Source organism: Ursus arctos, unplaced genomic scaffold (assembly GCF_023065955.2).
Source record: "Ursus arctos isolate Adak ecotype North America unplaced genomic scaffold, UrsArc2.0 scaffold_27, whole genome shotgun sequence".
NCBI lineage: Eukaryota > Metazoa > Chordata > Mammalia > Carnivora > Ursidae > Ursus > Ursus arctos.
The window spans coordinates 15,611,912-15,626,401 of NW_026622952.1; the positions used below are offsets into that span (position 1 = coordinate 15,611,912).

The 14,490-nt window shown below is 35.5% G+C and overlaps 1 protein-coding gene across 50 annotated transcripts in view; it reads right to left on the bottom strand.

The window, feature by feature from the left end:
- Positions 1–14,490, bottom strand: part of PCM1 (pericentriolar material 1) — an 80,615-nt gene that overhangs the window by 22,201 nt on the left and 43,924 nt on the right. For 47 of the 50 annotated variants that reach the window (XM_057303448.1, XM_057303453.1, XM_057303454.1 and 44 more), the window contains 3 exons: positions 12,001–12,359; positions 4,688–4,852; positions 2,359–2,415 (listed from right to left, as the gene is read on the bottom strand). In XM_057303448.1, coding sequence (XP_057159431.1) covers positions 2,359–2,415; positions 4,688–4,852; positions 12,001–12,359 — 581 coding nt within the window. The remainder of the gene's footprint in view (positions 1–2,358; positions 2,416–4,687; positions 4,853–12,000; positions 12,360–14,490) is intronic. The other 3 variants (XM_044387533.3, XM_048226331.2, XM_048226356.2) reach the window with 1 other exon arrangement.

The window sequence follows — 14,490 nt, forward strand, 5'->3', positions numbered from 1 at the left end:
AAAAATAATCTCAAAAATATCAAGATATATACTATATATTAGAGAAATACCTAGCATTACTCAGACCATACTTATTTCTCAAAAAAATTATCTGGAAAATTTTACAAATTTCATAGGAATAATCAGCAGAAATCCTTCAGCACTTGAAAGAAATAAAAAAACTGCACTTTTTTTTTGCTAATATGAACTTTGTTACAGAAAAGGAAATTCATTTAATGTTTAGAATAAACTGAATGCTGGCAATAAAAGCTATATTTTAAGGTCTATCTAGTTAGGTCTACTAATTCTCAGCTATCATGCTGTATTGATGGAAAATTGAATTTTTGAATGTACAACAATATAGGTCCATTTTGGTAAGTCTTACTGACATACTCAGTATAAGTCGGACCAGGCATGACCCAATGCACGTTTTCAGTTTTACAGAATCTAGGCATCATTCAATAATTCTGCTATATGTATCTGTTGATAACACAAAATTATTACTCTTAAAGGTATACAGTCATACCTTTATTTTTAAGGGTGCAAATTAGAAACTGTTCCCATTTTGACTTCTCTATTTAAAAAAATCTCTGGGGGCACCTGGGTGGCTCAATCAGTTAAGCATCTGACTCCTGATTTAGGCTCAGGTCATGATCTCGGGGATATGAGACTGAGCCCCACATAGGGCTCCATGCTCAGAGTGGAGTCTGCTTGAAATTCTCTCCCTCTCCCCCAAATCCCCACCCCATCCCACTCCCGGCTCTCACACGTGTGTGCACACTCTTACTCCCTAAAATAAATAACATCTTTAAAAAAATCTCTAAGTAGTTCTTCTAGCTATCAAACTCTGTACCCTTTCTAGAGCAATAGTAGAACCATGCATAGTTCAATATTCAGGTTCCACAAATACCTGGGACAAGTTTCTAAAAAAGAGAATTTAAAATGTTGAGTTTTTAATATACTGTGCTTTTAAATAAATATACAAAGATCATAAAGATTTAATTCATTTTTTGTAAGAGAGGGTAAGAATATGCAAAGGAAATGAGGCCTAATGAAAAAACTTCCTACTAACTTACATCTTGTATATTAACACCTTTAAGGCCATAATTTCTACAAGTAAATTATAATATTAAATATGCAATTTCCCTATCTTGCCCCATTTATGAGTATTAAATAAAATACTTAAGTTCTCTTACTAGTTTTAAAATGTTCAAATGTGATATTATAAGCAGGAACCAAAACTATCTCTGTAGGAAATCTCTACTTAAAGGAAAAACCCAGATAAACTTCCAATTTATATACTACAGTTTGACCAGTTAAATTAGAAAATGTTTATTATTTCAAAGAACAAAGGATATTTAATGACATCTGTCATATCTCTATATGTGATAAAATTATCACTCTAAATTATGTATCATTAAAAATTAAATTGTTCCTGAATAATGAATGATGCTGAACACATGCTTTACTGCCCACCCCCTGAGCCCTGCAATAGACAGATGGAAAGTTTTCGCCAGTTTCTCCCCCTGAACTAAAATGCATTAGGGTAGACTAGAAAAATCCTTGATCTCAGTCAGGTTTCTCTGAATTTATCTTATTTTTATCCTCTCTATTTTTCAGAGTTCTTTTCTTTAGGAAGTGTCACAGATATGATTCAAGCTTTGTCTGCGCCAGATTCTTATTTTTTTCTTTAGATTCTCCTAAAGATTCATAACAAGCTTCTATTTTTCACTTATTTATAGTACAGGAGGCATTAAAGAATATTTATAATTTTAAATCGCACAGAACCATGTTTAAAGAAAATACACAGTATAAAGACAAAAACAGTATTTTGGAATCTTTATAATTTTCCATATATTTTTATTTATCATGGTCTTTGCATGTCACTGATTTTATTTAATGGTTTATTGGCTTATTTTTTTTTGGCAGATGTTGACTAGTAATGAAAAATAAGCAAGGACAACAGAAGTTACACACAATACTTAACACTGTAAATCAAAGCTAGGAAAAAATAACTATTTTTGTTTCAAAAATATTAATGCTTTTATGCATTTAAGAATTACAAAATGAATAACTTCAAATAAAACAATTATAAAAAGATTTTTTATTATCCTTATGAATGTGTTGGTTATGTTACATACAATAACTAAAAATTAAAACAAGAAAAGCAGCTAATTTTACCACCCAAGTAAAGAATTACAAATGAAAGCCTTCAGAATTTTATGAATATGAATTCTCTTTCACTTTTACAAGCCACATGACATATATACACTAAGCTACATCTAAAAAAAAAAAAATCAGAGCAATAAAACTAAGGATATTTAAGACTAATGGAAAAAATTAACAAAAAGTGGACACCAAAACTAAGCAGATTGTTACCTGGCGCTTCATTGCATGCATTTCTGTTAGACTGCTGTAGTATTCTCCTAGCATGTGCTGTAGGAAAGGGCAGACATAAGGATGAACATAAAATGTGTATGAATAGTAAAGACAGGGTCCATAATATGAATAAGTGAATTAAAAAAAAAAAAAGCAAATTTCTTTAAAATTGTTTGCCTGAACTGAAATGTTATCACAAGGTATGGTTTATAACTTAAAAATAATCTTATTAGGGAAAATATCAAAAGATTTGCTATAAACTTATGTAGAAGCTTAACATGACTGATGATGACTATCATAATAAACTTCGGCCATTCACCCTTAGAAGCATACATGACAAGGTGATGCTCCCACAACCCTCGAGGGAGGAGAAGACTGTAAAATTCAATACTAGCAGTCATACATGCTACTCTCTAGTAATCGCATAACAAAAACTACTAGTCCATGCTATAAAGAATTTGAGTAATGATTAAAACTAAAAATAAGTCTTTTTAGAAAATGAATATGTAAATACACACAGGGTATATTTACACAATTCAAGCATTTTTTAGTGCACCAAAATTCAATCACTGTATTTTTCTAAGTAACAGTAATAAGGTCTGAAGTCCTATGACCAACTATCCATTATTACGTAACTTGATAATCCAATTAATTAATAAGCCTTTCAGTTTAGTGTCCTTCCCCAATCTCCATCGACTGTTTACTCTTTGAAGATCTCACTCTTTGGTAAAGACAGTGAAAGGAGATAAAAATTATAAAATTTTGGTAAAATGCTGGGCTTGCATCAAGAAAATTGATAGTTTTGTCAAAAGGATCCTAGACTTAAGGCCAGAATTAAAACTTCCACTCTGCCATTTCTTAGCAATATGACCTCGAGGAAGTCAGTTCAAAATACAAACAAATGTGATGTTTCTTTTCTGATTATAAAAGCAATAAATACTCATTATGAAAGGTTCAGAAAATATAGAAGAGTTTAAAGATGATAAAAACACTATTAACATTTTGATGCATTTTCTTTTAGTCTTTATTCATTCTGATTTTTTGTTTAAACATATTTGGAATCATAGCTCAGATGACACTAAGTCCCAGTATTTTTTTTCATTTTTGTTTCCTTAGCATAGATAAGTACAATTACTGAGATAAGGCCATGACTTCTCAAGCTTTCCAGAAAAACTGTATCAGTTTCTGTTACTAGCTCTTTATGATGCTGGGAAAAAAACAGGGATACTCTCTGACCATGTTTCCTCATCTGCAAGATGGAAATAAAACCAATTCATAGCATTATGAGGCTCAAATGAGATCAGTAATTGGTTTAATTTGTAAATAGTAAAGCATAATACAAATGGTAGCTGCTACTCTCACTTTTCACCAAGGATCCTACTGACACCCAAGAATTGAGGGTCTCTATTTACTGCCTCCCTCTCCATGTTTCTTTGAGATGTACTTGTTCTTTATAAAACAAGAAAGTATCAGTACTTCAAACAGTGGCAAACGCATACAACTCCCTTCATTCATTCATTCAATTAACACTTAGTAAGTGCCTACCATGTGTGCAATACCATGGGAACGTTTAAGGCACAAATATGAAAAGGTATTATTTGCTGCCAAGGGACTCAAAAAGGTGACAAAGACACTTAAACAAGTAAATACTATATAATGTGATATGGGCAACAGAAGAGATTTACACAGGCTACAACAGAAACAAAAAAGGAGAAAGGGAAAATTATCTAAGCTTTAATCTGATGCAACTTCAGAGTTGCAGAATTCACATTTTATTTAAGACTCCAGTAGAGAAAAAGGCTTACAAAGAGCAAAAAGGACTGGAGGCAGAAAAGACCTGCTGAGGTGAAAAACAGCAGGATAGCTATGCGAAAACTTCAGTCCAGTGCCAAGGAAAGAGGCAACTTCAAGGGCAGAGGGTGGGGAGAAAGAGTTTAGAGATGCAAGGAGCCAAATCTCTGCTGGCCAGATGTTACATTAAGGCACTTGGACTCTCCCCTGTAAGCATGGTAAAGCCAGAGATTTTAAGCAGGGAATGATACGATTTTATATCAAATTCTTATTCAGAGAAGATTTGCAGAATTTCAAGTCAGCTGCCAATAATGTCAACTAAACTTTTTTGTTTAAAATTTCATCAAAAAAAGTCAAAAGCTACTATCACAATATTAAAAAATATTTCCAGTTTACGTTTCTTGATATCAAGGAATGTATACTGTAATCTCTACTTATATAAAACCTTGCACATGACAGAAAAGTGTGACAGACCAATTGTTTTTCAAATCTAAGATGAAGAAGTCCTTAGATTAAAGCAAACCAAAAAAGAACATACCTGAAGATATTTCTGTAGACCTACTATATTTTATTATTTTTTCCAGCTGCTCATGATTCTTTCTGCTGAATACTTTTGCTTGAACAGGCTCTTCAGTCTGGGCTAAATGTCTGTTCTTACTTTTGCAAGGTTCACATGTGCTAGACATACTGGCACTTTCATACCCTTGAGTAAAAAAAGTGACAACTGTTACCAGTTGCAACTAACTCAAAATGAAAGGGAAATTGATTTCCATAGTGAAATAGTACAGGTAACTCAATTTAGAATGCTGTATAAATAGAAAACAGTAAATACAATGTCTTGCAATAACCTTTGGAAGCATGGGGTAACAGTAATATATTCTAACACTTCATCATCCTTTGACACCACCTTCATGAGTACATCCCAACTCAAACTATACTGTAGGCCTTGTATGACCCAAATTCTCTACTAGTCTCCAAGTTAACCATTTTTCAATATTAGGAAATACAAGAAAGAATCACATCCAATCTACACAAAATGTCTATAACAGAGAGAAGAGTAATGGGCATTAAGTCAGATATGTCTGCCTTCTTATAACTTGTGTGTAATAGAACTTAAAAGGTCTTATCCACTCATAGGTTATCCATATATTCTACTAAATTTTCCTTGCTAGATGGCACAAGTTAGGAATTCAACTTTATTTTGTTTCACTTGGATACTTGGTTATACCTACCCTATTCCCAATGAAATAAAATGCAACCTTGGTCAATATATTAAATCTCCATTATTTATGAGGTTTATTTCTGGGCATTCTGTTTATCTATTCCAATGCCATCTTCGTTCTTTTAGCCATAGAAGTTTCACAGAATGCTTAAACATCTAAGTCCTATGTAAGTAGTTTCTTTTCTTGGCTATTCTTTTTTTTTTTTTTAAGATTTTATTTATTCATTTGACAGAGAGAGAGCCAGCGAGAGAGGGAACACAAGCAGGGGGAGTGGGAGAGGAAGAAGCAGGCTCCCAGAGGAGGACTCTGGGATCATGCCCTGAGCCGAAGGCAGAAGTTTAAAAACTGAACCACCCAGGCGCCCCTTTTCTTGGCTATTCTTAGACATTTGTCCTTCCACATAAGCTTTGAGATTTTTTTTTTTCCAATTTCAAAAACAGTCCACAGGGATTCAAAATGGAATCACATTAAAAGCACTTCTTAATTCGAGAACTGGTATTTAATAATTTTATACAATCTCTTCTAAAACATGGTTATGTTTTTTACATTTGTTCAATCTTGTTTTGTGTTCTTCAAAAATAGTTACAATTTTTTATAGATCTAGTACTTTCCTTGTTAAATTTATTCCTAAGGATTTCCCCCCAAATAGCTTTGGATACTACTATGGGAAGACTGCCATTCTACTGAGTGTTACTATGATAGAAAAAAATATTTGCATACTTATTTCATAATCAGCTGCTTTACCAATTTACATTAACTTTAGTAGCTATTTTCCGGTGTTTGCTAGGCTCTCTCAGAAAAAATAAAAATTTGTTTCCCTCCTTTTTCAATATTTATGCCAATTATTTAATTTCTTGTCACAATGTTTTCTAAACAATGCTAGATAATGATGGTGGTAGAGAGGGAAGCCCTGTTTAATTTCTATTTTTGATATAGATTATATTTGGAGTATTTTTACTTACAATGGTGTTCATGGCTGGCATTAGATAACAGCTTTCATTATATTGAATATTAAATGCCTTCTTGGGTGCATTTTACTTGTACATTTTATTAGGATTTTATCAAATTTTATCTCATCTACCACTATGATTATATGACTTCTGTCCTTCAATTTGTTGACATGAAAATTATGTTGACAGATTTCCTGATAATGAACCATGGTTACATTTCTGTAATAAACCCTATTGACAACAGTCTGATATTCTTTTTGATATACTGGCAGATTAAATTGGCTAATATTTTACTTTTGAATTTATATTAATAACTGAGATTGATCTATTGTTTTCTTTACTGAACTGTTACCTCTCCTTTTTACCTTTCCCTATAAAGGTGCCTAATCTGATTCATATGTTGTTTCCGTTGTTTTCCTCAGATAAGATGCACCAAGATCTTTTCACCTTGACAACTGAAGGCTCTAGTTTGAATATAGGATTCTTGAGTTGCAGCACTTTTTTTGTGTGTGTACGGACATTATTTCACTTTCTTCTACTTCTTGTGTTGTCTGATGTCAGTTTGGGTCTTTCTCATTGTATTAACTTGTTCTTGCAGTCTGGAAGCTTATTAGATTTTTACTTTTTCCTTGTAATTAAGGAGTTTTATCAGAATATACATAGCGGTATGTGTATACTTTCCCCCCTGCCTCCTGGCTGGATGGACGACAGTTAGCTGTTTTGATCTGCAGTTTCCTGTCTTTCTTCATTAGAGATTCCCCTTTACTATTATTTATTTAATTAGTGCCTTTCCTCCTGTTTTTCTTCCTTTAGTACTCCCTATATATCCTATCTCCAAGATTTGTCATTAAGCCTCTCATCATTTTCCTCTTGATTTTATCTTAGTACTTTCTGCTCTGTACAATGGCATAATCCTTTCCTTCAGTTTTCTAGGCCGGTCATTTGGGACTTAATACCAGTCATCCTCTTTTTTGAAGAGTCAAAACGTTAAATGTGAAAATCATTTTTTCTAGTTCTACAGAATTTGTTACAGTTCAATCTAAGTGTTTTTTATGATTTTGTTCAAGTGTGTATTTCCTGCAATAACAGCTTTTATTCGATTTTACCTGTTCTAGTGTTCTGCCTGTCTTCTGTCTGGCTGCTGGTTCCTTTTATATGCATTTTTACATTCACTGGGCTAGTCAGGACTCATATCTACCCTTAAGGCTGGACCCAACTGCTGGGTAGCTTCCCTGGCATGCTGACAGTACCTGCAAGTCTCACTCCGATGGTGAAGCAATGTTTTTGCTAACAAGTCGTCAGTCTCCCATTGAGACAGTAAGAAGAAGCTTCTCTATTCAGTCTCCTCAGCTGCAAAGGCAAATGCTCTCCCAGATGCAAGGTAGGGAGGACGCCGCCTACTTGTTCAGTGACACCCTTTCCCATTAGTACCCTGAAGTGACAAAGACTGCTATTCTTGGAAGGAAGGGAGGTGTCACGAATAGGAGGTGCATGGATGTTGGTCCTCCAACCAAGTCTTCTCCAAGAGCTGTGGAGCTCTGATCTTTGCCCCTGACATTCACTGAAAGAGCCAAAGAACCTAAAGCCTTGCTACTTACATTCTCCAGACCACAGCAGCTGCTCTGCTAATAACATGTAAGTTCCCTATATACTATTGATTTATTCTCTGTAATATCCAATCTGAAGTTAACCTTTCCTTTTTATTTTTAAGGCCATCATTCAAGTTATCATCTTATACTTGGGTTTCTGATTTCTTTGTTGGTCTCTCAGACTAAAGTTTAGCCACTCTGATCCATTCTGCACAAAACTTACTGGAAAAAGAGCCCTCTTGGGTTATTTTTGACTTTCACATAAAGAGGTCCAGCAATAAGGGCATACAACTGCCAAAAGTAATAGACAAAATAGAGAATTAATGAAGGTTAACGATACCTCTGAGTTACACTGGCTAGGCCAGCTAGTGTAACACCACCACCATTACATGATGGTCATTAGCCTAAGGGCATGACCCATCCCACACGTCACTCTTTGCCCTGCGCACAATCTGTTTTTCTCAGCACAAGTGGCGAGATACTTATAAAAAATAGTACTTCTAGTTGTGTCTCCACTTTAGGGACACGGCTCAGCCATGTCCTCTGGTGGCACCCTGGAGGCCTTGCACATATCCACACACGCCACAAACGTAAGGACTGAACTGCAGCTGAGTCTAAGTCTTGACAGAAAGCCTGATGATCCTCCTGGAGCACAGAACACAAGAACATGGGAGGCTTGTGAGGAACTGCTACGTGGCCATTTTTCACTCGCCTCCCCCTCCTCTTGTAAAGCTGTCATGAAGAGGTTCTTATCTCCTCCTGGGTTCTGATAAAATAGGAGACCTTTCCTTCTCACATTCTAAGGACCCACCTCCAGACTATAAAGTGGTTTGTAGCTGCAGCACAGCATTGGCTCCTCAACAACAGGGGTCCCACAACTCATGCTATAATTGTCACCTGGCTTCTTTGTTTCAGTGTTCCCCTTGTGGCCTATGGAACCAAGAACACAGGGAGCTGGGACCTCCAGCTACGTTCTTACTTTCTCTGCCTATGTAAATAATAATCTCTCTGAATCTAACATTGCTTCTTTCCTGGCCACATCTGTCCGGTCTTGCCCTCCTAATGCTTGACATCCATTTCATCTCAATCTTTATTCGTAAACAAGAGGAAAGGAAAGAGAAAAGAAATGAAAAGACTTAGGGATGGTTACAGTACATTAACAGTTCTATTCCATTTTCCAAAAGGAGGAGGAAGATCTAGATTATATGATCCCACTGCTCTCTAATAATATCAAAAAAGGAAGTGGACCTGGTAGAGTATAGCCGAATTACAGTCTGATACCTGAAGCACACAGAAAGGCAAGGAAACACACTCAACTCAGGAAGTCTGAATTGGAATGGAAGTATAAAAGATGATTATCACTATCACATACTTTATAAAACCTTACTTCACATGCAGTGATACGTACTTTTACATATAAAGACCTTCTAAAGATTAAACATACATTACCACCAATAGAAACAATGTTAAATGAAGATTTAGCAATGCCACTTCTGAAAACTCCACAAGTGCAAAAACATATACAAACAGTTCAGTCTAGTAAATCTGGGACAGCATGACTGGCTGTGCTGTCTCTCTCAAACAGCAACTGAAGTCCCACCACGCTGGTCTATTTGTCATATCCTATTGCCTTCCCCAGCTACTCTCATCTTCCTTCCTGCCTCATCCTGCCTCCAAACTTTCTTTCATGGTGACTACAGTTTGGAATGCCTTCCAATATTCTCTCAATTCACCTACATTGGTGAATTGGTTGATTCATTCAGAGAAATTTGGGCCTGTAACTACATTGCAGTCTTTGAATATCATAGATGAAACCACTTTTAAAGCAAGTTTGCTCTTAGTCCTTAAGGAAATTAACTTTAGTTAATAAGGGAAAACATTAACCCATATTTTATTGAATTTTGTCATTGGATATCCTATCAAAGTTCTTTTTATAGTGTTAACTGCATGCCATCTAAAAAAAAAACCGATGTCCTTTGAATTTTAAAGAATTTACCAAGTCTAGTGCTAGGTAAAGATAGTTTTATTAACTAGAAACCGGAATACTAAAGTTAAACGATGCTCCTTCAAGTTTGTAAGGGATGCTTTTTGGCTGTGGCTTTGAGAGGTTGTTCTGGGTTCAAGGAGATTGTACTTGGTGCTTAAGAACAAAGTATTTAAGACTTATAACCAGAAAAGTTTGAAAAATCACCACATACAGCTAACTCTCTCTCTTGGAAGCTCCCAGTATATGCAAGGAATAGAAGGTCCTAGGAAACCCTGTGGTAAAAAATTCACTTGTAAACATTTGCTGCATTCATCTTAGCCATTTTTGAAACACTTAAAAATCTGATGAAAACTGTGGATGTGAGGAAGAACACCTGCCACTTTATTTCATTTCAATTCTTCATATATCCTTCATGTCCTTGGTTCCTACCGCTATTCCCATCTGAAGAATCTGATTTGATGGTGAAACAAGCAAATTTGAACAGGGATGATAGTTTTCTCAGCACACATGTTATCATCTTTGGAAATATTTTATCAGTTATATAGGTTTGGGAGGAGCTGATTTTATGTAGCAAATTAGTCAGTGATTCAAATGAAAGAAAAACCAACTACTCTGCTTTCTCCAAGATTTCTCTTGGTGCCACCAGAGAACATTTAAGTAGATAATGAACCATGGCCATGTATAGAGAGTGGCCCCTTGGGTAACTCATCGAACTTCTTATTCTCTATTGCCTTGCCCCCACTGAAATACTTTTTGTCATATGAATAAATGAAGAAACACTAATACTTATTTTCCAGCATTTTCTCATTCAGCCAGTTAATCTGAGTGTGCTAGGGCAATGCTTTTTAAACTTTAATGTTTCTCCTTGGGAATCTTGTTTAAAGGCAGATTGATTCTGTCTGGTTAGGGACCCAAAGGTCTATATTTCTAAGTTTCTGTGTCTCGTCAATCTTGGTTTGTGGACTTCACTTTAAGTAGTAGGGTCTTAGGAGACCCGTAAGCCAACTAATAGCCATATCTACCTAAACCTAGAAATAATTGGTATATTTATTTTTGAAACCCCTTTATTCTGAAGAATTATGATTCTGTATATACAATTCAGCTTTTTTGCTTCAAGGCAAAGATTGACATTCTGATCTGTGTGCTCTCTTCTATTTATAAGTAAAAAATACCTGCCAGAAACATACACATTTGTTCGACAGGCATTCAAGCCATCTGTCAGTGAGAGCCCTACTTTAAAACACACACACACAAAATCAAAGACTTGATAGCAGAATCTAACTAATATATGCTGAGTCAAGATAATATGTAGCAAAAGCAAATTAGTCAACTAAACCCTTGCTATCCAAAGTGTGAACCATGGACAAGCAGCATCAGCATCATCTGGGAGCTTATTAAAAATGCACCCTTGGGTCCCACCTTACACCAACCGAATGAATACACATTGTTTTTCATTGTGCAAGATTCCAGATGTTTTAATATGAAAATATGCCTATTAAAGTCTGAGAGGCACTGAGCTAGACCAGTGCTATTTTATGCAGTAGGAATAGCCATGATTTCTTAGAAAATAGAATATTTATTTGTCTTAAATGTAGGTGAATTGAGAGAATATTGGAATGCATTCCAAACTGTAGTCACCATGAAAGAAAGTTTGGAGGCAGGATGAGGCAGGAAGGAAGATGAGAGTAGCTGGGGAAGGCAACAGGATATGACAAATAGACCAGCGTGGTGGGACTTGATAGAAGGATAAGATACAATATTAAAAAAGAGTAACAGTAAAAATTGCACACTTTGGCAATTTTTAGTAACGTATAAGATTTGGAAAACATCTTCTAACCTCACAGTAACCACATACACAGGAAATACAAGAAGTTTAAAGAACCACAGAAAAGAATAAATGTCTTAAAATATCTACAACATTAAACCCTATTTGATAAGTTTTATATAAAAAAATTATAAAGGTGACTAAAAATAACTTTACTCAACTAGGTCTAGAAGAGTGCTTATCCATTTAGTCACAATGAAATGAAGTTATGGCAACATGCCAGAATAAAGTTACCAACATTTACACTGATCAATATTCAACAAATTTTAACACTTACCAATATTTTTAACTCTGCTTTTCAGCTGAGTAGAATGCCTTTTCTTACTCTTTGATTTGGGAGTTTTATCTTTAGATGCCAGGCTGGCCTGTGCAGACGCTTTCCTTGTCTTGAATGTTTTGGTTACTGTTGTTGGATCCAGTGGATCAGGCATACTGCTAAAGCTTTCTAATGACTCTTCATCAAACTGGCGCCTTCTCCGGCTGGTATCTAATTGATTTTTGCGATTATTATTTGTAGTTTTCTCTACAGACACTGGAAATCCCGTCTTGATAAATGGCTTTTCTACATCACCTTCTTGGTCATATAACCACGGTGTCCTACTGTTTTCTACCTCCTCTTCGGGCTGTTTTTGATTCCTTATTAAGGAAAATAAATTTTTATAGACATGATGATAGAATTCTACGTTTACTGGGAAACTGCAGATATAGTTAATAGATTTAGGCAAATAAAAACACCAAGAAGCTATAAAAACATTTTCACAGAAATATACATTAAATATGTAAGTATTATATGGGCTAATGTACTTAATTACTCCAAACTTCTTGAGAGAAATAGGAGGAGAGGGACAGAGAGAATATTTTTTTTTTTAGGATTTTATTTATTTGAGAGAAAGAGAGTACAAACGGGGGAAGGGAAAGAGGGACAAGCAGGCTCTGCACTGAGCGTGGAGCCTGACACAGGACTTAATCTCAGGACCCTGAGATCACGACCTCAACTGAAGTCTGATGCTTAACTGACTGAGTCACACAGGCACCCCAGAGAATCTTAAGCAGGTTTCACTCCCAGCATGGAGCCCGAAATGGGGCTTGATCTAACACCCCTGAGATGATGACGTGAGCCAAAATAAAGAGTCGGATGCTTACCCAACTAAGCCATCCAGGAGCCCCTTTAATCTTTAATATCAGACCCTTCTCAGCAAACCATTTTCACTGGCAAAAGTTGCAAACAAAAGATCTAGCACTCATGATGAAAAAGAGTGGGAAAGAATAATTTAAAAAAAGGATGGAAATATAGGGAAAAAAAAAACACTTGTAGGAGTAGCTGAGAAAGAATTATATGTAGTAGAGGGTTTAGGGATATACACAGATCTGTCACATAAAGCCGTTCAAATAGAATTGGAATTTGGTGAAAACAATTGTCCCCATAACTCGTAATTTATTCCTCCACACATTAAGTATAGTTTAGTTCTGTTGGTCCAGTGTCATTTTCCAAATTTTATCTGCTAAACATTGACATCTTTTAATATGTTAACAGGTATTCACTGATCATCTAAGTTTGGGAAACAATAGACAAAGTTAAGCATGTCTGCAAGATTCCTCAAAACTTTAAACATGCCAATGTGCTATACAAATGTCTTAGAAGGGAATATAGTGAGCAAGATGTCCAAAATTTTTATCACAGAATTTGACATGAATAATAGTGTTCCGAAGAACATGACTTAGGAGACACTGACCTACAGGGTTCAAATTAAGACAAGATTAGCAAACCTATAGTCTGCAGGCCAAATTCAGCCTGCTATCTATTTCTGTATGGCCTGAGAGCTAAAATGAATTCTTTGGCGGGGGGGGGGGGAGATTTATTTATTTTAGAAAAGGGGGGAGGGGCAGAGGGAGGGGGAGAGAAAGAATCTCAAGCAGACTCAGCACAGAGCCCGATTCAAGGCTCGTTTGATCCCACCACCACGAGATCATGACCCAAGCCGAAATCAAGAGTCAGACACTCAACTGACTGAATCACCCAGGCACCCCTAAAATGATTCCTATAAAAAAGTAAAATAAAATATTCTTATATTCTTACATGGTTGAAAAAAAATCAAAGGAAGAAAAATAGTTTGTGACATAAATTATATGAAATTCACATTCAGTACCTATAGATAAAGTGTTACTGGAACACAGCTGCTTGTTCACATACTGTTTATGGCTGCTTTTGTGCAAAAATGGCAGAAATAAATGGTTATGACACGCACTATATGGTCTGCAATTTTTATCATCAAGCCCTTTCCAGTAGGAAAAGTTTTCTGACCCCAGCTCAAGACTACAATGTTTCCTCTGACCTTCTGTTATCTCCAGCCATTTAATTTAGGGAACATACCTATAACAGTTGACATTTTGGGGAGGAGATGAGGTCTAATCTGAAGTAGGTCAAATATCTCAAATAATATTATATATCCAGATCAGCCCTTTTTTACAATTATATATAAAATATGGATAATATTGAAGTAGGGAGCTTCCAACAGCAAAGCTATTATTCACTAAAGCTTTGAACAAATATTTATTGCTTATGATCGAAATTCATTCAACCATCATTTCTGAATGGCAACCGTGCCTTAAACACCATTTGGCTCTGACAATGGAGTACTTTTAAAGAGCAATAGGATGTTTAATTGGAAGAAATGGCTAGTAGATCAAAGAACAAGTATAGGAGGTCAATCACAGGATTCCTAGAGTCAAATACAAAATTGAATTCTAAGAGATTTTGTTTAATCAA